Source organism: Galeopterus variegatus, unplaced genomic scaffold (genome assembly GCF_000696425.1).
Source record: "Galeopterus variegatus unplaced genomic scaffold, G_variegatus-3.0.2 Scaffold2917, whole genome shotgun sequence".
NCBI classification, from domain to species: domain Eukaryota; kingdom Metazoa; phylum Chordata; class Mammalia; order Dermoptera; family Cynocephalidae; genus Galeopterus; species Galeopterus variegatus.
The window spans coordinates 194,142-218,666 of NW_007729028.1; the positions used below are offsets into that span (position 1 = coordinate 194,142).

The window sequence follows — 24,525 nt, forward strand, 5'->3', positions numbered from 1 at the left end:
ACTGGGAGAGAGGCAGTCTGCCGGCCCCTCCCGCGCCTCCCGTTGGACCCCGGCTCTGCGGTAGAGAGGCGGCATGGAAGCCGAGGACCTCCAGGAGGACCTGACCTGCTCCATCTGCCTGGACTATTTCCAGGAGCCGGTGTCCATCGAGTGCGGCCACAACTTCTGCCGCGAGTGCCTGCACCGCAGCTGGGAGCCGGGCGGCGGCCCGTTCTCCTGCCCCGAGTGCCGACGGCCGTCGACGCCCGCCGCGCTGCGGCCCAACTGGGCGCTGGCCAGGCTGACGGAGAAGACGCGGCGCTGGCGCCTGGGCCCCCAGTCCCCGGACTTGTGCGGCCGCCACCGGGAGCCGCTGCGTCTCTTCTGCGAGAACGACCAGCGGCCCGTGTGCCTGGTGTGTAGGGAGTCCCAGGAGCACCAGGCCCACGACATGTCGCCCATCGACGAGGCCTTCCAGAGCTACCGGGTGAGCCGGCCGTCGCGGCCATCGTCACAGGACTGCCGTTGTTGCCCGAGAACGTTTGCTTAGTTCTCATAAACGACCCGCGAGGTGGCTGTCATTCCTATTGGAAGCATGAACCCCCCCCCCCCCCCCCCCCCCCCCCCTCAAAGGAGTTAAGCGACTGGCAGAGCTCCGAGCTAGGATTAGAATTGGGATTAGGGGAGGGGCGGTGCAAGCCTCAGCGATCATTATGCAGAATTTTCAAGGGGCTGGCCCCTGGGGAGCACCTAGTTAAGGTAAAAGCATACCGAGATGTTTACCAGTGCTATCCGATAGAAGTGTAATGTGAACCACATACTCATATAATTTAAAAATTTTCTAGTAGTACAAAAAAAAGGTGATGTTAATTTTAATAATATATTCTATTTAACCCAATTAGCCAAAATATTATCATTCAGGGTTAGTTGAGATGAAAATTATATTTTACTTTTTTTTTTTTTCATAATAGGTCTTTGAAATCTGTGTGTATTTTATACTTAGAGCAGAAATCACTTCGGACTATCCCCATTTCAGGTGCTTGCATGGCTAATGGGTGCTGTATTGGGCAGTGCAAGACTATGCCTATAGATGTCATAGACAGCTAATGATTTGGGAAAAGCCTGGTGTGGAGTGTTGAGGCTGGGTTTTGTTATTAGCTTCCTTTATCAGTTGCGAAAGTAACACTTGAATTTGGGGATTATCTGTCCCATCTTACCGGGGTAAGCTTCAGTTGAGTAACTCAGTTTACCTTACTCTGCTCCAGCTACACTGGCTTTCTTGCTTTTGTTTCAAGTCTGTTCTCTTTCTCTACCCATACCTCCCATCCTTTAGATCCTTTTAGCTTTTAGCTTGAAGACTTTCTTTGATCATCCTTTCCAGAGTAGCCCCACCCTTTTCGGGGTGTAACTACAGTGGTCTCCAACAGAATTCATATTCAGTAAGTACACGGATACATGAATTTAATGACACGCTAATAGTGTTTTATAAATGTAAAATGCTGTACAGTTTAATCAACTAAATATGAACAGGAAACAAGTGCAAAGCCAGACTAGAAAGTGTACATTTATTTCTTTATCCAGTAGCTTTTATAGGTGCTTACTGTGTGCCAAGCATTGATGTAGAATCTAGAAAAAATTGATGAGAAGGACGTGGGCCTTGTTCTATAAGGGAAATAAGCATGTAGAACGTTAACTTCAGTGCATGTGAGAGTTGTTAAAGTATGTACCGAGTACAGTACACAGGAGATCTGAGGTCGGAGTGTTGGGTGAGGAGTGAGGAAAGGCTTCAGACAGGAGTGAAACACGAGTTAGCTCTGTTTTTTCTTTTTTGGCGGCTGGCCGGTATGGGGATCTGAACCCCTGATTTTAATGCTTAGTGTTATCAGCACCACTGCTGTAACCAAGTGAGCTAACAGGCCATCCTGTGAGTTAGCTCTTGAAGGGTGAGTACAGCAAGGTAGGGGAGAGGATGTTTCAGGCCAGAGGAACAGCATATTCGACATGTGGCATGGAATAGCACGTGATGTGTGAGAGGACTGGAGACTGCTCAGTACTTCTGGAGTGTGAAGCACAGGAGGGAGGCTGGTGGGAACTGAGGTTGAAGAAAGAGGCAAGGGCCATGTCATGAAGGTTCTTGTTGACCATACTAAAAAGATTGAGCTTTCTCTTTCAGGCAGTGGAGACTCTTTAAAGGGTTTTAAGACAGGGAATTATATGACCAGTTTTTTTTGTTTTAGAAAGATCACTTTGGCATACATGTGGATGAATGGAAGAGAAGACCAATTTGGCTGCTGTTGCACTACTTTAAGCAGGAGATAAGAGCCTGAATTAGTGCAGGGCAGGGGTGATGGAGAAGAGGCAGTGGATTAAACATGAGCTGGAGGTGCATGGGTGGGTGACCAATTCGAATTGGTGGGTAAGAGAGAGAAGAATCTAGGATGGTAGTCCAGATTTCTGGCTTGGATGTCAGGTAGATGATTGTGGGGTTAACCAAGATAAGGTACATAGGAGGAAGAGTAGGCTTAGCACAGAAAATGCTTTGTTCATTTTGGGACATGTTGAATATGAAGTAACTATGACAAGAAGGCTAAGGAAGAGGGACAGCAGGCGGGCACCTAGAAGGCCAGAGACACAATATTTTAGAATTGTTAGCTTATCCTTGAAGTCAGAAGAAGTAAGTAGATGAGATTCTTCCAGAGAGACCACATAAAGGGTAAAAAAAGATGGGTATGGAGAGAAGCTTGGAAAACACCAATGGTTAGTAGCCAGCAAAAGGGATGAAGGGACCCATCAGAGAAATGTGAGGGAAGATACATGTGTGCGTGAGGGCTGAGGAAAAGATAAGTGGATGGGAGTTAAGGGGGTATAACCCTTAAATCTTCAGTAATAATAATAGTTTTAATAATAGCTGTCAGTTATTGATTACTTCTTATGTACCACCCAAAGTTCTAAGTGCCTTTCATATTGTTATTCTTAGTCCTCATAGCAACCCTATAATTAGATGAATTCTTTTATCTCCTCTTTGCAGATGAGGCAACTGAGGCACAGAGATGTGAGATAACTTGCCAAGATCACAGAGCTAGGAAGTGACTAAACTTAAACCAAGGTCCTCTAACTCCTAAGTCATTGCACTTTTCACTGTGCCACAACTAATCCAAGAAGACTTTTTGGAAGAGGTGGGATTAAACAAAATGGTCCAACAGGCTGGGAGTGAGTGGGTAAGGGTAGCATTGGGGTAGGCTGAATGCAGAAGGTTGGCTGGGCAGGTGTTCAGGAGTTGAGTCATTAGGCAGAACTCCCCAGTATCTGCCCTTCTCTGCCTAGTCCTTGCTCCATTTATCCATCTCTTACTCTATCCCTGCCCCAAGTTAGTTAGAAAAACATTAAGTTGCTCTTGGGGGGAGCTACACTGTTTTCAAGCATCCCATTCCTAGCACATACTAGGATGGGTGGACTCTGTCTTAAAAGTTGGACAGTTGGAAAAGTCAGGAGTTCCCTAAATCCATGGAAAATATCCCCATCCTCTGTCCATACCTGAGCCCTGCAAACAGTGTGCCAGAAGCTTCCTCTGAGGATCTGAGCCCCTGAGCACTGCATCCAGGAAACTTGCTTTGGTGAATTCTTAGAACACCCTGCTTGCTGTCTTGGGTCATGCCAGTGGCTCAAGATACACATTAGGACCACCACAAAAGTGCCTTGGGGTACTTGTAAGAAATATCAAACCAGGGCCCCACCCCAGGGATTTTGATTCAGTTGGGGGGGGGGGGGGTTGACGTCAAAAAAGTTCTCTAAGTAATTCTAATGTACGGATAGGATAGAGAACCATGGTGCTACATCATCTTAGTACTTTCATGGAGGGAAATTTCAATTTAAAAATCTTTCAGAACAAGTGTTTTTAAGAGACTCATTCATGGCAGGGAGAGAAAAAGAGCTTCATGAACCTCAGGATGCAAATAGTTTGCATGGTAAAGTCTTCCAGACACAGCTCTTCTTTCCCTGATGCTAATATTTAGTCTTCTGATTCTAGGAGCTAAGCTTTAACAAATACTGAGCACTGGTGTTGTGTCAGACACTGCACTACGGTGTCAGACATAGCACTGAGAATACAATGGTGAACAAGACAGATAAAGACTTTCCAGGGAAAAACAAAACTAATAGGAATAAATAAGAAAGAGATTTAAAAAAAAAAAAGACTTTCCAGGGAGCTCATGGTGTAGTTGGGCTGGGGTTGGTAGGTAGTTAATAGACAAAAAATGAAATAATCACACATTTGATGTGTGCTGTGAAAGAAAGTGCTGTGCCAGACAAGTAGCCAGGGGCTTTAATAAGGTGAACAGAGCCTTCTCTGGAGATTTGACATTTCAGTTGAGACTTGATGGTTAAGGAGTCAGCCATCTGAGGAGCTGTGGGATAAGCATTTTAGGCAGTGGACAGAAAATGTGCAGACCCTGAGGCTGACGAGAGTTGGATATATTTATGGAACTGAAAGGTCTGTGAGCCTGGAGCATCCTAAGTAGCTTGAGAAGAGATGCCAAATGTAGGCCAGGGCTGAATTATGTGGGGCCATAAGAAGGTGTTTGAATTTCCTCGGTGAGGTGGAAAACCAATGAAGAATCTTCAACAGGGGAGTGACATGATCTGATTGGTGTTTAAAAAGATTATTCTGGCTGCTGTGTGGATATTGCATGAGAGAAGGACAAGACTGCTAGTAGGGAGACAGTCAGGAGGTTATTGTCGTTGTCCAGACAACAGACTTACAAGTGTCTTACACCAGGAGGTGGCAGAAGGGTGGCAAGTAGGCAGATCTGAGGTGTATTTGGAGGTGGACCTACCTGCTTGGATTGAGTGCAGAAGTAATAATGACTGAAGTTCACAGAACTTAAGAGCTGGGATGGTATTTAAGAGACCATTTAGTCTCTTTGTCTGCATTTAATAGGTAAGGAAGCTGAGACCCTGGAAATGTGTGAAGCTGACTTGGTCACAGGTACACAGCTAGTTTGTGAAGGTCTAGACTAAACTCAGATCTTCTGATTTGAAGTTTAATGTTGTTTGAACTATCTGAACACAAGTTAGTAAATATCTTCACTCTGAATGTTTGCCTTTTTGTTAAACCTGTGTTTTCATATACATACATTTTCTGATGTTAAATGAAGAGAAAGTAAAATTTTAACTTCGGTACCTCTAACCCCACTTTGAAATGTTTGGTGTTGCCCTCCTGCCACCTTGTGGCAGTGCCTGTTGTTGCAGGGAAGGTGGTTTTTTTTTCCTTTTTGTCTTTTTTTACTGACCGGTAACGGGATCGCAACCCTCGGTGTCACGCCCATACCGGGGACCGGCAACGGGATCGCAACCCTCGGTGTTGCACCCGCACCGCGCTCAGCCAGTGAGCGGGAACTGGTCTCCACATGGGATCCAAACCCTCGGCGGCGCGCTCCCAAGCGGCGCACTCTCCAGTGCGCCACCGGGCCAGCCGGAAGGTGTTTTTTAATCTCTGCAGAGTTGCCAGGTTTACTCGGGTCCCATTTAGATCCCAGCTGTGGAAGAATTCTAAAAGACTTAGGTAGAGTCTTGGATAATAGAACCATACAGATCATTTATGCATACTGGAATTGTTAAAGGGATTTTTTAAAAATGGAAAATCTCTATTTAAAAGATTTTTTTTTCATTATCAAACAAAAGTGAAAACTTAAAAAAACTTGGTCATATTTAAAGGTGCTGTATATCTCATTGCAAGTCTCATATGCATCAAATTTGACAATGATCACAAAGTGCCAGTTATAATTGAATTAAGGAATAAAATTACATGAGATAGCTTATTGAGTAGCAGGGTTATATACCTATTTAAGTTAACCGCTAGAGGTAGTAAATAGATTATATTACGTTAGGAAAAATTATGGTAGAAAGAAAATAGCACAGATGCTCTTGTGACTGTGTGTGTGTGTGTGTCACTGGCCGGTAAAATTATATAGAAAGAAAATAGCACAGAAGCTCTTGTGACTGTGTGTGTGTGTGTGTGTGTGTGTGTGTGAGTGACACCGGCCGGTATGGGGATCTGAACCCTTGACCTTGGTGTTATAACACTGCTCTAATCAACTGAACTAATAGGCCAGCCCGATCTTGTGACATTTAACAGAACTATATAAAATCCCGTTTATAATCTAATCTTATTTTTCCCCAACATTTTTTTTTTTTTGTCTTTTTTCGTGTCCGGCAACGGACCGCAACCCTCAGTTTCGTGCCCGTACCGGACCAGGACCGGCAACGGGATCGCAATCCTCGGTGCTGCGCCCACCCCTCGCTCAGCCAGTGAGCGGGAACTGGTCTGTATGTGGGATCCGAACCCTCGGCAGGAGCGCCACCGCGCTCCCAAGCGGCGTACTGTAGCAGTGCGCCACCGGGCTGGCCCTCCCCAACATTTTGGTATGAAATTTTCAAACATATATCAGAGTTGGAAGAATTTTATGATAATACCAACATATCACATCTAGGTTCTACCATTAACATTTTACACTGCTTGTTTATCACATAGCCCTCCATCTGCCTATATCCTCTCTATCCATCAATTCTTATTTCCTTTTGAAGCATGTTAGAGTGGTATTATAACACAAAGGTCAAAGGTTCAGATCCCTGTACTGGCCAGCCGCCAAGAAAAAAGTCAATTGCAAACAAAATACTTTAGCATGTATATCATTAACCACATTCAGTATTTGTTTATGGTATGTTTTGAGGTAAAATTTAATACACTAAAATATGCAAATCTTAAGTGTACATTTGCTAAGCTTTTGACAAATGCATTTGGGTGGGACAACCCAAGCCCTACTCAAGATAAAGAACATTACCATCACCCCAGAAAGTTTCTTCATGCCCTTTTGCAGTTAATAATCTGATCCCTACACCCACCCAATGCAACCACTGTTCTGATTAACCACTAATCAACACAGATCAGTTTTGCCCATTCATTCCAGAACTTCATATAAATGGCATCTTACAGTCTATACTCTCATGTAGAATATTTTTGTTCAGCATATTGATTTTGAGATTCATCCGTTTTTGTGTGTCAGTAGTTTGTTACTTTTTATTGCTGAGTGGTATTTCATTGTATGAACATACTACAGTTTGTTTATCAATGTTCCTGTTAGTGGATACCTGGGCTGTTTGTAGTTTGGGGCTGTTATGAATAAAAGTGCTTTGAATGTTCTTGTACAGGTCTTTTTGTGAACACGTTTTCATTTTTCCTGGGTCTAGGAGTAGAATTGTTGTGCCATAGGATTAATGTATGTTTAGGTTTGGGTTTTTTGGCAGCTGGCTGGTACAGGTATGGTTTAGTTTTCTGCTGGAACTTTTCCAAAATGGTCATACCATTTCACACACCCAGTGACATCATATGAGAGTTCTGGTTGCTCCACATCCTTGCCAATTTTGAAGTTCTCAGTCTTTTAAGTTATTTAACTTTATTAACCATTGTCGTTTGTAAATGATTGAAAGAAAAGTTATACCTATTAGGTTTTTGTTTTTCTTTGTCCTTTTTGAGACTGGCCGCACGGCACTCAGCCAGTGAGTGCACCGGCCATCCCTATATAGGATCCAAACCCGCAGCGGGAGCGCTGCTGCGCTCCCAGTGCCGCACTGTCCCGAGTGCGCCACGGGCTCAGCCCATACCTATTAGTTTTTATTACTCTCCTAGGGAAGAATTTTTAAAAATTATATAGTTTATTAGTTCTCTTCATTTTCTTTTAGCTTTTTATTTTTATATACATTCAGCCTTACAGAAAGTTGCCCTAGGCCACCCTTCAGCAGTTGATACTATTCACCAGTTTTTAATTTAAAATTTCTCTTCCTTCGGCAAATAAGAAACCATTTTCTCTTGGTCTTTCACCAGCTGCTCATCTTAGCTTCTTTGCAGGATTTTCATCCTTTGTGTACCCCTTACATGTAGTTGTTTCCAGTTCTAGCCTGGATCCCCTTTGTGTTTCTTTAACCTGTCTACTTTGGTCATATCTGACATTCTGCTGTCAGGTACTGCCCTTCAACAGCCCACTTTGTCAGTGTTGGTTGACTTGCTTTATTTTTTAATAATGTATTTGGATTTTTTAATTACAAAAAAGGCCTTTACCTCTTGTAGAAATTCAAACAGAGCAGAAATTTATAAAATTTCTAGTCCCACCGCCAACTTCCAAGCCATTCTTATTCCCCAGAAATAACCAGTGTTAATATTAGGTATATATCGGGCCGAGCCTGTGGCGCACTCGGGAGAGTGCAGCGCTGGGAGCGCAGCAGCGCTCCCGCCGCGGGTTTGGATCCTATATAGGGATGACCGGTGCGCTCACAGCGCTCATTGGCTGAGCGCGGTGCGGCCGGTCTCAAAAAAATAAATAAATAAAAAAGGACGAAAAAAAATATTAGGTATATATCTTTCCACATTTTTCTTCTATTCACATACAAATACATTCACATACATAAACACATATGTGCTCAGACATATTTATTTTTTTAAAACACTTATACAGTACATATTGTTTTATAGCTTGATTTTAACTTAATATAACATGTATTTCATGTCTGTATAGACAGAGCTGCCTGAAATTGATGCAGAGTATCACCATAATTTATTTAATAATTTCCCATTAATGGGTAATAAATAATGCTTCGGTAAACATTTCTTTACATATTATTTTTGCTAGTGTTTTGTTGGATAGATTATTAGAAGTAGGGTTGTACACATTTAAAATTTGTTAAATCCTGCCAGTTGCCCTTCAAAAAGATGGCACTTTTTTACTCTCCTGCTACTGTGGTGACAAGGACCTTCTCCCTTGCCAATACTAGATATTTATTAATCCTCTAACAGTTTCTAGTTTTTGCCAACTTAATAGGCAAACTCCATGTAGCGTGATACTGTCAGATCTGAGTAGTTCTTATCATAGGCCTATGACCATCTTCAATATTTTCTCAATCTCATTCCCCATTAGGTGACTTTTAGCTCTTAAACAAGGAAGATGCTTGGAGACATGATTTCTTTCCTATGTGTGTTTCTGCTGGCAGGAGAAACTTCTTAAATGTCAATTTATTCTTATGGCCAAAATGAAGAAAGCCTTGCATTTCCATGAGGTGGAAGTGAAGAATGCTACAAAGTGGAAGGTAATGTAGAAGTGGCGTTTCTTGCTCCTGAGGCCCTTTCGGTCTAGGGCTGCTCATGGGGTTTTACAGGGAAGAGCTTGCAGGGTGTCATTGGTTGTCAGGCTCCTTGCAGATAAGGTGATACGACAGAAGCATTTATCCCTACTGACCTGTGGCTTTGAGCAGTGTGAGCTCCACACACTTCATCTCCATATCTTTACTTTAAGGAAGTGCCTCCCTCCTTCCACTTTTTTCTAAATATACTCCCTAGGTTGGAGTTGGTTTGGAGTCCATGGGATTATGGAAAGAAACTGATGAGTTACCTTGCTTTCAGGGAGGCTAGTCTAGTTGAGAGGTATCATGCGAGCACATACACACTCCTAAAGATTTAACAAAACTAAACAGGTGTTCTGAGGGCTAAACTAAATAATAGATATGAAAGCGCATTTTAGTTTAAAAAGTATACAAAAAAGGCATTGTTGTCAGAGGTAGAGACTTAAATGTTACAAAGAATGAATGAATACTGTAATGACTAGTACAAAAATATCATGTAGGTGTAAATAAAGGCATAATGGAAATTTGTGGTGGGTGGGCCTGAGTTTTTCTGGATGAGTTGATTAGGATGGAAAGGACCATGGATTGTCGGGGAACCATGTGCAAGGAATTTAGGAAGAAGGGCCAGGTAGAAAAAGGACTGAGCAAATCTTATATCGCCATAGGAGAAGATAAAGAATCAGCGGATGAGAATCAGCACAGAGTTTTCGAAGCTGCACCACTTCCTGGCTGAAGAAGAGCAACTGTTTCTTCAGAGACTGAGCAAAGAAGAAGAAGAGACAAAGGAGAAACTGAAAGAGAACATGTCAAGTCTCAATCAAATGATCACTTCCTTGAAGAACCTCATCTCAGAGGTGGAGGAAAAGAGCCAGGCCTCTACCCTGGAGTTACTCCAGGTGAGGCAGGCATGGGAGGAACTAATCTCTGTCTCTATGGAGTTGTTAGGTAACATCACTGACTGAACTCCCTCTTGTCTTTAGAGCTGAATGTCTTTCCTGGTGAATGGCTTTAATAGAAGTCATGTCTTCTCTTTGTTGGTAATTGTGTTACTGCTATTGTTACATAGTTAGAGTCAAAGATACACCATTCAGAGAAAAATAATCTGAAATTTAGATATGCTAAGCTCAGGATCTGAAGCACATCTAAGGCTTTTCCATTCATCTTATTTGTACATTTATAATGTATTAAATATATTTAAGCTATACTTTTATCCTTACGTATTGCTTTGTGTTCCACAGATTTTGAGATATATTATTTTTATGTTGTCATAAGTAGCAGTAGATATTTGTTTTCGTCATTACACGGCAGTCGTTTTCAACCAGAGACGATTTTGATCACCTGGAGGACAATGTGGAGACATTTTTGGTGGCACAACTTGGGGGTGGTTAATAACTGGCATCTAGTGTGTACAGATGCTGCTAGACATCCTGTAATGCATAGCACACACCTCTCCCCAGCCCAAAATGTCAGTAGTGCCGAGGTTGAGAAACCCTGCTGTATAGTATGTTATTATATTAACATGCTAAACATATTATTCATTTTACTTTTGAGGGAAATTTGTATTATTTTTAGTTTTTAGTGTTACAAGAAAGTAGCTATGGATATGCATGAACATATCTCTGTGCACATTACTGTCAGTTCTATACCCATGAGAGCAATTCCAGGTCACAGGGCATGCATGTGTTCAGCTTTACTAGATGATTCCAAATTGTTTTCCAAGTTGGTTGTACCAGTTTGCAATATAAGTAGCAATGTGCGAGTTCTGGTTGCTTTCTGTCCTCACCAGTACTTAGAATTATCATCTCTCTAATTTTAGCCACCTTAAAGGTACGTAATGTTATCTCATGCCCTCAACCAGCATGCTTTCCCTCCTCCTGAAAGATAGATGGCATATCCCTGATAACTGTGAGAAATAACCTCACCTGTCCAATACCAAAGAATGGACATGGAGACACGAGGTACAGTGAAGCAAGACTTTAATGACAGTCTTGCAAGATGGGGTGTCTGTTTGGCAGGCACACAGGGAACCGTTACAGCAAGCAGTTTATTCTCTAGTGCACAAATCCCTTCCCCAGTTCCTCATTGGCTGAGTACTATGGGATGCACAATCTTCTCAGATGTTGCCCAAGATTTATTATCTCCTTGTAAGGAATTCCTTTGTCTGATGACTCAGGACAAGTTCACAAAAAAGGCCACCAAAACCCTGAGAAGGGAGAAGAACCAGGAAATGAAGAGAACAAAGGGGCTAGTGACTAACCACCATCTTGAGGAGTCTTCTCAAGAGTGACGTGCAGCTGCTGAGCTCTGCCCGTTCAGGGGCTGTCTGGGAACAGGTTGAGCCAGTTAAACACGCTTTGCTAAGCTATTCCTGAAAATGAATCACTTAGGCTATTTCCTTACAATAACTAGTGAGACTGAGTACTTTTTCATATAGTAATTAACCATTTTTTATAAAAGACAATTTAGATTTACAAAAAAATTGAGAAGGTAGTACAGATAGTTCTCATATCCTCCCTCACGCAGGTTCCCCTGTTATTAACATCTTACATTAGTATGGTTCATTTGTTATAATTAATGAACCAATATCGATACATTATTATTCATACATTGATACATAGTTTATTCATACCTTTTTAGTTTTTACCCAGTGTTCTTTTTGTTTTCCAGAATCCCATCTAGGAAACGACATTACATTTGTTTGTCATGTCTCCTCTTGGGACTGTTTCTCAGACTTTTCTTGTTTTTGATGATCTTGTAAGTTCTGGGGAGTGCTGGTCAAATACAGGATGCCCCTCTACAGTAAACTCTCTTTATCCACAGGGGATACATTCTAAGATCCCCCAGTAAATACCTGAAACCACAGATAGCATTGAGTCCTATGATTTTTCCTATACATACATACCTTATGATAAAGTTTAATTTATAAATTAGACACAGTAAGAGATAAACAATGAGAATAGAACAGTTACAAAAATATACTGTAATAAAAGTTATGTGAATGTGGTTTCTCTCTTTCTCTCAAAATATCTTATTGTACTGAACTTACCTTTCTTGTGATGATGTGAGAAGATACAATGTGTATGTGATGAGAAGAAGTGAGGTGAAGATGTGTAGGCACTGTGACGTAGCATTAGGCTATGATCGACCTGTATTCCCGAATGTGTGTAGCCATCCCTTACTTGCAGTAAATGGCTTGGTGTAACTTGTTTCACAGGATCCTTTGCTGAAGTCTTCCATAGGCTAAGTACACGTTGCTTTCTGGCACAACACGTTGCTATTGATTGGAACACAGTTCTCTTTGTGTCTTCCACCCACAAATTTAATGCCTTTTCCATCTTAATGGCACTTGTTACACACTGTGGGCCTAACTTTTGCAGTTTGAGGTGCGACACCAAAACTAGTAAAACTAGTATGAATATCTTTTCTCTTCCTCACAATTTCATGAATAAAAGATTCATTCTTACCATAGATCTTAGCAGCCTCAGCGTATAACTTTTTTTCTTTCCTTATTAAGTTGAGAACTTTCACCTTTTCACTTAAAGGAAATACTTCATGGCTTCTCTTTGGCATATCTGATTTGCCAGCATTACTAGTCTTGGGCTTTGAGGCCATAATTAAGTAAAATAAGGGTTACTTGAATACAAGCACTGCATTACTGCGATAGTCGATCTGAGAACTGAGATGCTACTGAGTGACCAATGGGTGGGTGGTGTATATAGGGTGGATATGCTGGGCAAGGGAATGATTCATGTCCCAGCATCATGGAGTGGGACGGCATGAGATTTCATCACACTACTCAGAACAGCATTCAGCTTAAAACTTATGCATTGTTTGTTTCTGGAATTTTTCATTTAATATTTTCAGACCACTGTTGACTACAGATTACTGAAACCAAAGAAAGTGAAACTGCGGAAAGTGAAACCATGGATAAAGGGGAACTGCTGTATTGGAATTTGTCTAGTACTTTTCTCATGATTAGACTGGGTTATAGGTTTGGCGGAGAAACTATTTTAAAAATACACTAGTGGCATTGGTTAGCTAATATTTTACTGAGAATTTTTGCATCTATGTTTTTAAATGAAATGGGTCTATAATTTTTTCTTATGTTTATTTCCTTTAGTGGCTTGAAGAACAAGGTTATACTAGTCTCTTAAAATCAGTTGGGAAAATTTTCTGTTTCTCTCCTTTCTGTCACAACTTAGGATAGGGGTTTTTTAGTTCTCTAAATTTCAGTAAAATTCACCTGTATAAAAAACTCTTTGGGCCCACACATTATAAAGGTGTCCATTGTGATTATAACTTAAAAGTAATCTTGTAAAGCAAATAAGAGGGAAGGAGAAGAGCAGAAGATTGAAGCTGGAGCCTGTCAAAGGACAAGCAAAGAAGGTGGCTCTGTGATTGAAAGATGGCAAAATAGGCAAAAAGCCAGGAGAGAGTTAACATCATAATGCCAAAGGAAAAAGAGTAGGGTTTCAAGAAGGGAATTGGTCAACATTGTCAGATAGTGCAGAGAGGGATCACATGAAAAAAAACGAGTAGATTATGTCAGTTCTTTGGCTTTGGCAACAGGAGATCATATGTGACATTAGCAAAAGCAACTAATAGAAAACTCCTGCTTACAAAGTTGTGTCCTGGGTCTCAAGGGGAAGGTCCATACTTACTTCTTTCTTCTTTTCACAGAATCCAAAAGATGTGTTGACCAGGTAAGAGCTTCTACTCTCATATGGGAGCCTGACTGGAATGGTAAAGATATAGGCTGAGCAGAGGAGAAACAAGTTTTGGGCTCCATAGATCAGTCTGGGCACACCCTTTGGGGTCTGTGGAGGAGGAATTCCACTATTCACTTCTGTGAGGAGGAACACAAGCACCACTTTACTGCAATAGTTGATATGATACCTGAGATGCTACCAAGTGACCAATGGGTGGTGGCATAAAAGTGATCTGAGCTTTGGCCTTGGAACCTTCAGGTGAGAGTTTGCGATCTTGGCTGCCCTAGTTGTCTTCTAAGAAGAGTGGCCTTCTGTCCTTTTCTTAGGAGTGAGAACCAGGATGTGAACTATTCCTTTGAAGTTCTGAACGTGAGGACAGTGTGCCAGATACCAATGATGAAGGAAATTCTGAAGCGATTCCAAGGTGAGCAGAATCTCTAGGACTTGGAGCTCCCTAGAAACTTTTCATGTAAGAGAATAAATGGTGAGAGAAGTCTGGAAAGGGAAGAGGAAACAGAGCATGAAGCTAACAGGAGTATCAGGAAAAATGGTAATAGTAAATGGATGTATACTTCATTCAAGAAACATTTATTTAACACACATGGTGTTACAAGGTACAAATGATACAGAAAGAAAGAGACCTTTTTGTAAGAGTTCATAAGCAAACTGGAGAGACAGACACATACCACTTATTGTAATACAGTATGAGCCAATGTTTATCAGTGGTAGGAGTAAAACGTTACAGAAGTTAAGAGGAAGGGCTCTGTTGGCAATGAGGTAGGGAAGTTTTCACAGCAGAGGTGACAGTTCTGGAATTTGAGGGATTAGTAGGAGTTTTCCCAGTAGAAAATCAGGGTGTACCCATGTACAGAAAATGGAGGGAAATTATCCAGTGTCGCTAAGTCATAAGGTGCACTGCAGGGAAAGGTAGGGACTGAGGTTGAGAAGATGAGTATAGGACAGACTGAAAATAAACTCATTGGATCTCTAGGGAGGTACCAAGGCATGTGCATGTAGTAAAAGCTGTGCTGACAAATCTCGTGCACATCCCTGATTAAGAATCTTATGTTGTGGATGCTCACTTCCAGCCAAAATGGAGTAATGGGGACTAGATTTACTTTCCTGTCTGACAACTGAGAAAACAAACAAAAAACCAAGAGACAGTACATGAAACAAGAACATGAAACACTGGGCATCGGGCAGTAAAGGACAGTGATCCCTGAGAAATGTGAAACAAATGAGGTGAGCCCTGTGATTGCTCTAGCCTATAGCATTCAGAGAGTTTCCAGGCCATCTCAGGGAAGAGTAACTGAGGGAAAGCCAGGCAGACTTGTTGAGTTGAAGGACAGAGCTGAGAGTCCAGGTAGAACAAAGCAGTGAGAGTTTGCAGAGTACTGGACGGAGTATTGGAGAGGAGAGAGCTGTACAGAGAACCCTGGTAATCTGCAGAGGGACTCCCTGAGTATTCAGCAGAGTACTGATCAGCGCATGCCTGTGAACTACCTGAGGCTGAAGAGACTTCTAAAATGATTGGAAGGAACAGTTCCTGGTTCTCACACAGGGCCAGGAACAGTGCCTGTTCCTGTTAGCAATATTAGAAAACTCTTAATTCATGGGGCACTGGGTAGAGTACTTAAGAATATCTTGCCTCATTAGTGAATGATACTTAGTCCTAGACTGAGCACTACTCTATACCCACCTTACAAATCATGAAAGCAAGACTCAAAAGGACCAGACTGTTTTCAAGTAACTTAAATGCATCCCAGGTCAAAGCTTAAGAAAATTAATAGGAATAAAAAACAAACACCCAACAGTGTAAATTCACAGTGTCTGGCATCCAATCAAATATTATCAGACATGCAAAAAGATAGGTCATAATGAGAGTAATCAATTAAAACTGACCCGGAATTGACATGGATGTTAGGAAAAGCATGGAAGGACATTAAAACACTTATTATAACTGTATTCTGTAAAGAGGCATAGAGAGACATGGAAGGTATTAAAAATACCCAGACTGGGCCGGCCCAGTGGCACACTGCTACAGTGCGCCACTTGGGAGTGCGGCGGCGCTCCCGCCGAGGGTTTGGATCCCACATACAGACCGGTTCCTGCTCACTGGCTGAGCGAGGTGCGGGTGCAACACCGAGGGTTGCGATCCCGTTGCCGGTCCTGGTCCGGTACGGGCGCGACACTGAGGGTTGCGATCCGTTGCCGGACACGAAAAAAAAAAAAAATACCCAGATTGAACTTCTAGAGATGAAAACTATGGTGACTGAGGTGAACAGTGCTCTGGATGGGATTAATAGTGGATTAGACATGGCAAAATAAAAATTAATGAACTTGAAAACAGAGCAGTAGAAACTATGCAAAATAAAACACACAGAAAAAAAGAGTTTAAAAAATGAAAAGAGCATCAGTGACCTGTGGGATAACTTCATGCAGCCTTATCTATAGTGACTAAAGTCCCTGAAGGTGATGAGTAGAGATGAAGATGGGACAAGAAAAATATTTGAAGAAATAACAGCCAAAGATTTTCCAAATTTAACAAAAACTGTAAGTCACAGATCCAAGAAGCTCAACAAAACCTAAGCACAAGAAATATGAAGAAAAGTCCACGAAGGTATATCATAATCAGCTTGCTCAAAACTAGCAATAAAAATAAAATCTTAAATGCAATGAGAAAAAAAGAGCATGCTGCTTACAGTGGAACAAAAACAAAGTTTACGTTACATTTCTCATTGGAAACAATGCAGGTGAGCAAAATCTTTAAAGTCCTGAAAGGAAAAACATAACCTAGAGTTCTATTACTGGCAAAAATATCTTTCAAAAACAAAGATGAAATAAAGAAGTTCGCAGGTATAGAAAAGCTGAAAGAGTTTATTAACAGTAGACCAGCACTTCAAAAAATGTGAAATGAAGTCCTTCAAGCAGAAGGAAAGTGGTAGCAGATGAAATCTGTATCTATACAAAGGAATAAATTAGTACCAGAAGTGGTAAATGACATGAACAAATACACATTTTTGTTGTAATTTAAATCTCTTTAAAAAGTAATTGTGGTAGTAAATTTATTTGTCAGATACACTGGGCCACAGGGTGCCCAGACATTTCGTCAAAGATTATTCTGGATGTTTTTGTGAGAATGTTTTTGGATGAGATTAACATTTAAATCAGTAGACTTGGGGAAGGCAGATTCCCTTCCATACAGTGGGTGGGCTTCATCCAATTAGTTGAAGACCTGAGTAGGCTGACAAAAGGCTGACCCTTCCCCAGAGCAAGAGGGAAGTCTGTCTGCAACTGACTCTCTTGGACTTCACCTGCAATATTGGCCATTCCTGCCTGAGGGCCTTTGAGCTGGGTCATAGGCTCTCTCTGAGTCTTCAGTCTGCCATCCCACACAGCAGATGTGAACTTTCCAGTTACCATAATCATTTGAGCCAATACGTTATAATTAATCTCATGCACACACATATGTACATATACACATACATACGGCAATAAACTTCTTATTGGGTCTGTTTCTTTGGAGAACCCTGATTTATACAGTAATTGACTATTCAAACAGACAAAACAGTGTTTTGTGGGGTTTGTAACATATTTATAAGTAAAATTCATGAAAACAATAGTGTGAAGATTGGGAGAAAAGAAATGGAAGTATATTATTGTACGCTTCTACTGTATGTGAAGTGGTGTAATATCACTTGAAAGTAAACTGATCAATTAAAGGTGTATACTGTAAACCTTAAGTCAACCATTAGAGTAAAACAGTTATAGCTAATTAATCAACAAAGGAAAGAAAGTGGAATCATAAAAAATCATTAACCAAAAAGGCAGAAAAAGAGGAAAAAAAGAACAAATAAGACAAATAGAAAAGAAATAGCAAGATAGCAGATATAAACCTAAGCGTAGTAATAATCACATTAAATATAAATGGTCTGAATACCATAATCAAAAGGCAGAGATTGGTTGGATTGGATTAAAAAGTAAGACCCAGCTATGTGCTATTAGAAACACATGAAATATAAAGACCCATATATGTTCAAAGCAAAAGAATGTAAAAAGATAATTATGTTAATACTAATCAAAAGAGCTCTGGAATAGCTACATTAGTATTAAAGTAGGTTTCAGAGCAAAGACTATTACCAGAAATAAAGAAGGTCGTTTCCTAATGATAAAGAGGTCAATTCATTAAGAGGACATAATTCTAAACATTTATGGACCTAGCAACAGAACTTCAAAATAGATTTTTTAAAAGTAAGAACTTTGAGGAGAAATTGACAAATCCATAATTATAGTTGGAGTTTTCACTACTTTCTTTCAATAATTTTTAGAACAATAGGCAGCAAATGAGCAAGGATATAGATAGATCAAGGTGGACCATAAAATAATTCTCAATAAGTTCAAAAGGATTCAAGTCATAAAAAGTGTACTCTGACAACAATAACATTAGAATTGAGTGGCAAAAATATCCCTGGAAAATCCCCAAATGTTAGAAAACTAAATAACACACTTCTCAATAACCCATGCATTAAAGAAGTCAAAAGGGAAGTTAGAATATACTTTGAATTGAATGGAAAGGAAAACAACATGTCAGAATTTGTGGGATGCAGCTAAAGCAGTATTTAATGAGAAATTTATGCTACTAACTATCCATATTAGAAAGAAGAAAGTTCTCAAATCAGTGACGTCTGCTTCCACCTTAAGGCATTAGAAAAAGAAGAACATGTAAAGGCCAAAGTAAATAGAAGAATAGAAATAATAAAAATCGGCAGAAATTATTACAATAGAATACAGAAAAACAATGGAAAAACCAGTAAAACCAAAAGCTGGTGCTTTGAGAGTATCAAGAAAATTGACATACCTTTAATCAGATGATCAGGAAAAAAGAGAAGGCACACATTACTGACATCAGGAATGAGAGAAGTGACATCATTACAGATTCTACAGATATTAAAAGGATAATAGAATACTATGAGCAGCTTTATGCCAATAAATTCGACAACATAGATGAACAAATTTCTTAAAAAAAAACAAATTACTAAAGCTGACTCATGAAGACATGGATAACTGGAATAACCTTATTTCTATTAAAGAAATTGGTGTTATAGTTAAAAACCTTCCCAAATGGCTCCATTGGTGAATTCAGCAAACATTTAAAAAATAAATACCAATTCTACATGAACTCTTATAAAAAACTGAAGAGGACGGGACATTTCCCAATTCTTTTTATTAGGCCAACAGTATCATGATACCAAAATCAGACGAAGATATTACAAGAGAAAAGAACTATAGATCAACGTCTCTCATGAACGTAGATACAGAAATTCTAAAGAAAATTTTAGCAGATTGAATTGAACAATGTATTATTAATAGGATAGCACACAATAATCACAACCAAGTGGGATTTATCCCAGAAGAGCAGGATTGGCTTAACAATTGAAAATCAATGTAATTCACCATATTAGTAAACTAAAAAAGGAAAACCATATGATCATCTCAGTTGATGCAGGAAAAGCATTTGTCAAAATCCAACATCCATTCCTTATTAAAAACAAAAAACTCAACAAACTAGAGAGACATGGAGAGTCTGGGAGGGAGGGGAATTTGGAAGCAGGGAGGCCAGGAAGGAAGTTATTGACACAATTAAGGTGAGAGATGTTGAAGGTTGGAGTGAAGGCAGTGACAATGGGAATGAAGAGGAGGAAAAGAACCTGAGTGATATTTCAGAGCTAGAATTGATAGGTCTTGGTGTCTAGTTAGCCATAGAGGGTCAGGAGAATCAAAAATAAACTCAGGATTTTGAAGCATGAGTGCTCAGGTAATGGTAATGCTCTGGCACCTTAGAGAATATAGAAGACAAGATGTCTGCATGTGAGAGGATTAGTCTCAAGTGGGTAGAAGAGAGCATAGGAAAATGAGTTCAGTTTTGAATTATCTGTTGGGGACTTGTGGAGATGCCTACTAAACAACTAGAACTTGTGAAGAGGGACCTTATTAATCTCTCTTCTGTGTGACATCTGTGTGTAGCCGTACGAAGAATCTGTAAGTCAGCAACTTTGGTTATGGTCCTGATTTAAGAAGTCAGAATTTGTTAATGTCTCCAAATCTTATGCTGATTGTGAAGAGTTGGGGTCATGAAATAATAAGCTCCCTGTTTTCTAGGTCTTAGTCTTTTAGAGCAGAAGGGAAATGAGGATTTCAGGTTGCTAAATGCACCTAACGAGCATTTGGGAGACGGTGAGAAGTCTTATCCCTAACAGTATTTAGGAGGAGAAAGATGAAACCAAAGCTGGAGAAAAGATGGGCATTTCTGGAGGAGGGTTGATGGTAAACTGTTGCATTATTTACCTTAGCTCTCATTTTCTCTGCAGTGGCTGTTAACCTAGCTGAAGACACAGCTCATCCTAAACTTGTCATCTCCCAGGAAGGGAGATATGTGAAAAATGGAGCATCAGCCGGTTCTTTGCCAGTATTTTCTACAGCATGGAACTACTTTAGTGGATGGAGAAATCCTCAGAAGACCACACATGTTGAAGAGAGATTTCAACACTTACCCTGTGTTCTGGGAAAAAACGTTTTCACTTCAGGGAAACATTACTGGGAAGTTGAGAGCAAAGATAACCTGGAGATTGCTGTGGGGGTGTGTCGGGAGGACGTCATGGGGATTACTGATAGTTCAAAAATATCACCCCATGTGGGAATCTGGGCTATTTATTGGAGTTCAGCTGGCTATCGGCCTCTAACAAGCCTCCCTGTAATTCCTACCAATCAAGAGTCACCTCTTCACCGGGTGGGGGTTTATCTGGATCATGGGGCTGGGAATGTCTCATTCTATAGTGCTGTGGATGGAGTCCACCTACACACTTTTTCTTGTTCTTTCGTCTCACGCCTCCGACCATTTTTCTGGTTGAGTCCATTAGCATATTTAGTCCTCCCACCAGTGCCTGATGGGAAGTGAGGTTACTTTTTCCCTGCCCAAGAATCCCTCCATATACCCCAGCCCAGGGACATACATTCTTTGGCCCTCTTCTTTTGCTTTATATGTATCCCGGGTAGTCCATCAGTACTGTCCATTCAGATTCCAATTTCATGTTCTGTTCAGGTCCCTGCATATTCTGTGCATACACAACAGATATGGCAGTCCTCATTGGTTGTCTTCCTGGTAGTGAATCCCCCAATTCCTGCCACCTTTTCTGGGTCTTCCTAATTGAACTGTTTGGTATTCCCCATGCATGTACTTCAGAAGAGGCAGTCCCATGTTAGCTAACTCTGGCCAATGGAGATGGGATGGGAAATTTTCCAAGGTGCTTTTGGGGGATGTCTTTTTAGATTTTTAAAAGATGTTTGGGAAGATATAGCCCCACTTCTGATGTTAGCAGCTCAGGAGAACACAGTAACAGTGGAAAGGGAAAAGAAACACAAGCTTTGTTGCCATCATTAAACATTCGGATGTCTCTAATCCCAAACTTCTTGTTATATGAGATAATTACTCCCTTATTATATAAGGCAATTTTAGTTGCATTTGGTTACTTACAGTCTGAAGTCCCGTAATGGGTACTATAGGCATATAGCATGGACATCCCATGGTATATGCTTATCTAATTTTTTCTTAAATTTGACAAATTTATAGAATCCTTTTCTGTCCAGTCATGCAATGCCTGTCTTTTTTTTTTTTTTTTTTTTTTTTTGGTGGCTGGCTGGTACAGGGATCTGAACCCACCTCTTCTTTCTAGTAAATACTGATATTCCCCACTTGTCTGGACCAGAAAGTTGAGGAAATCTTTACTTACTCTGCCATGCTGCTCTCCTGACTATGTCTCTGCCCTCACCTGTTCACTGTGGTGTACATTTGTCAGAGTCATATATTGTATGTACAGGGTTGTTAATGGAAATTGAACTCTTTGTACAAATGACAAAACTGAAACCTTTAGAGTAATTAGCTCATTATTGCTTAGCTGACAAATGGGGGTATTGGGATTAAAATCTAGATTTGTCTGAGATGAAAGCCCATGCTCGTTTCTACTCTTTTCTTTGTAAGCATTTATTGAATGCTGGTTGTGGGTCAGCATCATCTTTATTTCACCTTTTTGTTTTATGGTTTTTATCCTGTGTGTGTTTTATTCACTTTACATTTCTGAGATTGTACATAGAATTGTGACAATTACTGGATAGTTATTTTTTTAATCTGATTTTTTCTCTTTGGTTATAAAAGTCATGTGTACTTATTGTAGAGAATTTGGAACATGTTCCCCATCCTATGTCCCAGCCTATCCTTCCTTGTCTTTCTGTTCAACCTGAGCAACCCCCTCATTCAACAATTTCTTCTGAGTTCTTAATTCTCCGGGATACTTTCTGTTATGGTTTGAATTGTGTTCCCCAAAAAGATATGTTGAAGTTCTATCTGTGAATGTTACTTTATTTGGAAATAGGATCTTTGTGAATGTAATCAAGTTAAGATGAGTTTTTTGAGTGGACCCTAATCCAGTATGACTAGTATCCTAATAAGAGAGAAGTTTGTATATACACACACATGCACATACACAGACAGGAAACTGCTATGTGAAGACACTGAGGGAAGATGGCTATGGGAGACTGAGGCAGAGATTGGAGTTATGCTGCCTCAAGCCAGGGAATTCCTGAGGCTATTATAGGTGAGAGAGGCCAGGAAGAATCCTTCCCAGAAGCCTCCAAAGGAGCATGGCCCTGCCAACATCTTGATTTCTGACCTGCAGCCTCCAAAACTATGAGACAATAAATTTGTATTTATGCCATCCAGTTGGTGGTAATTTTTTATGGTAGCCCCAGGAGATGAATAAATTTGCCCATCAGGACTTCCTCCAGAACCTGCCTTGCTAATTTCCAATCCTTGGAAAACTCATCAGTACCTTTCTTCCACTCTTCCTTCTGGACTGTTCCAAGGTTGATTGGATCTACTACAAATTCTTGCTCTCTGACTTCAAGTGGGCTTGGTGAACACTGTTTTTTTATCCCTTGACTTCCCTTTAAATCTTTGGTGGTCCCAAAGTTGAGCAAAATATAGAGATGAATCTAAACAAAACATTTTATTTGGGAATCAGAATTGCAATTCAGGGCATTTCAGATCCACACAGATCAGGGTGGTCTTTGGTGTATGTCCAAAGAACAAAGAAATGTTTGGGAGTTTTATTAGAGAAGTGCTATGTATTGTTTTGGAAGAAAGCTCATTGACAGCAAGTTTTGGGGAGTTGACAAGCTCTGATTGGTGAGTGATGGACAATAGGTAAAACTAATCTTTGAGCCACAGCAGTTTGTTTTAGCAGTAACTAGGTAAAACTGGCCCTAGGGTTATAGCAGATAATTTTCAGCAGCTGTGCTTGTGAAAAATTTGGGGGGCAGATGCTATGTGCCATGAGTGTTTTTTTCTCCTTGGCCCCTCAACTCTGATCTAGTTTGAGTATGACAAGAATGACCCCATTTATATAATTAACTAACACATTTCCCCGTTTTGATCAAGACCTTTCCCTGAAAGCATTGCTGATGAATCATCTTGAAGTTGGGCTCAATTGTCCCTCAGTGCTGGGATGGACCTGTCCCAGGTTGTCTCTGTCCCATCAGAGGAGGTGGAGATGGGTGGGGGTGTGAGGGTGGGGAGGAGTATGGGAGTATATGTCAGGGAAGAGTCATACTTGAGCAGCAAAGAGGCAGGAAGGAAAAATTCCCGCAGGGCAGATTTATCTAGAGTTCAGCATCAGGTGTTACCTTATTAGTCCCACAGGTGTTAGTAATCATCTTGGGCATTGGGCTAACATTATCCTATTGGAAGAACTGGCTTTACAAAGATTACACAGGCAACAAGAACATAGTTTAAATATCATAATATAAAAAATAATCAGCAACAGTATAATAAATTCAGTTTCTACAATGGTTTTCAATCAAGAGCCCAAGCTTAAGGGCAACCAGGCACATAAATCAAAAGACCATGGGGGAACTGGATGAGACCTGTTGTAGCTATTGAGTAGAATTTTATGACTGGGTTGAATTAAAGCAGACAGTGTCAACTCTATAAAAGGGACCACTAGTACAATCTGAATAAAAGGTATTGCTAGGGGTATTGGCAGTTACCCACTAGGTGGACAAAAGAATTTTTTTAAGGTTAGGTTTTGTCAGGTTACCTATAGTAGTTACTGATGATGAAATTTTAATTACAGCATCATTTTGCCGAGTGAAAAATGTAGGCATTAGGAGGGGTAAGAGCCTCATTATAATATGAAGTCTTATTTCAATGGTCTTGGGAAGAGCTGTACAGCATGAAGCTGTCAACTTCTTGTTCTGGTTCATAGTTTGAATGTCTCTAATTATGACCTCAGGTGGTTTAGTGAACTTTTTGTGGGGCCCATACATCAGGCATGAGGCTTGTCTTTTGAAATTTATATGAAATCGTTTAGTTTTAGTTTATAGGGCTTTAGGAAAGAGCAACTTTTGTTCTTAATAGTTTCATGGAAAAAAATCAGATTGGAGGAACCTAGAAGAATTTAGTATCCAGTTCATTTACAGGTAGATAATAAAAATTTAAAAACAATACACAGGCTACAATCTAATGCCAGGTGTATTATAGACATCCCAATATTTACCAAAGAAAGATACAGTAAGACTAATTTGCACAATAAATTTAGTTTTATCATAGTGGCCTGAT

At 40.4% G+C, this 24,525-nt stretch overlaps 1 protein-coding gene across 2 annotated transcripts; it reads left to right on the forward strand.

Annotated features, from left to right (window-relative positions):
* Positions 1–28: 28 nt before the first annotated feature.
* Positions 29–22,251, forward strand: TRIM4 (tripartite motif containing 4). Of its 2 annotated transcripts, XM_008583454.1 has the most exons (7): positions 29–466; positions 2,217–2,300; positions 9,019–9,114; positions 9,813–10,043; positions 13,828–13,850; positions 14,183–14,280; positions 20,225–22,251. In XM_008583454.1, exons 1-7 carry the CDS (start codon positions 74–76, stop codon positions 20,809–20,811), a joined length of 1,512 nt encoding a protein of 503 aa, XP_008581676.1. In that variant the 5' UTR covers positions 29–73; the 3' UTR covers positions 20,812–22,251. The 2 variants fall into 2 exon arrangements, with proteins under 2 accessions (XP_008581676.1, XP_008581675.1); XM_008583453.1 differs by lacking the exon at positions 2,217–2,300.
* Positions 22,252–24,525: the final 2,274 nt, after the last annotated feature.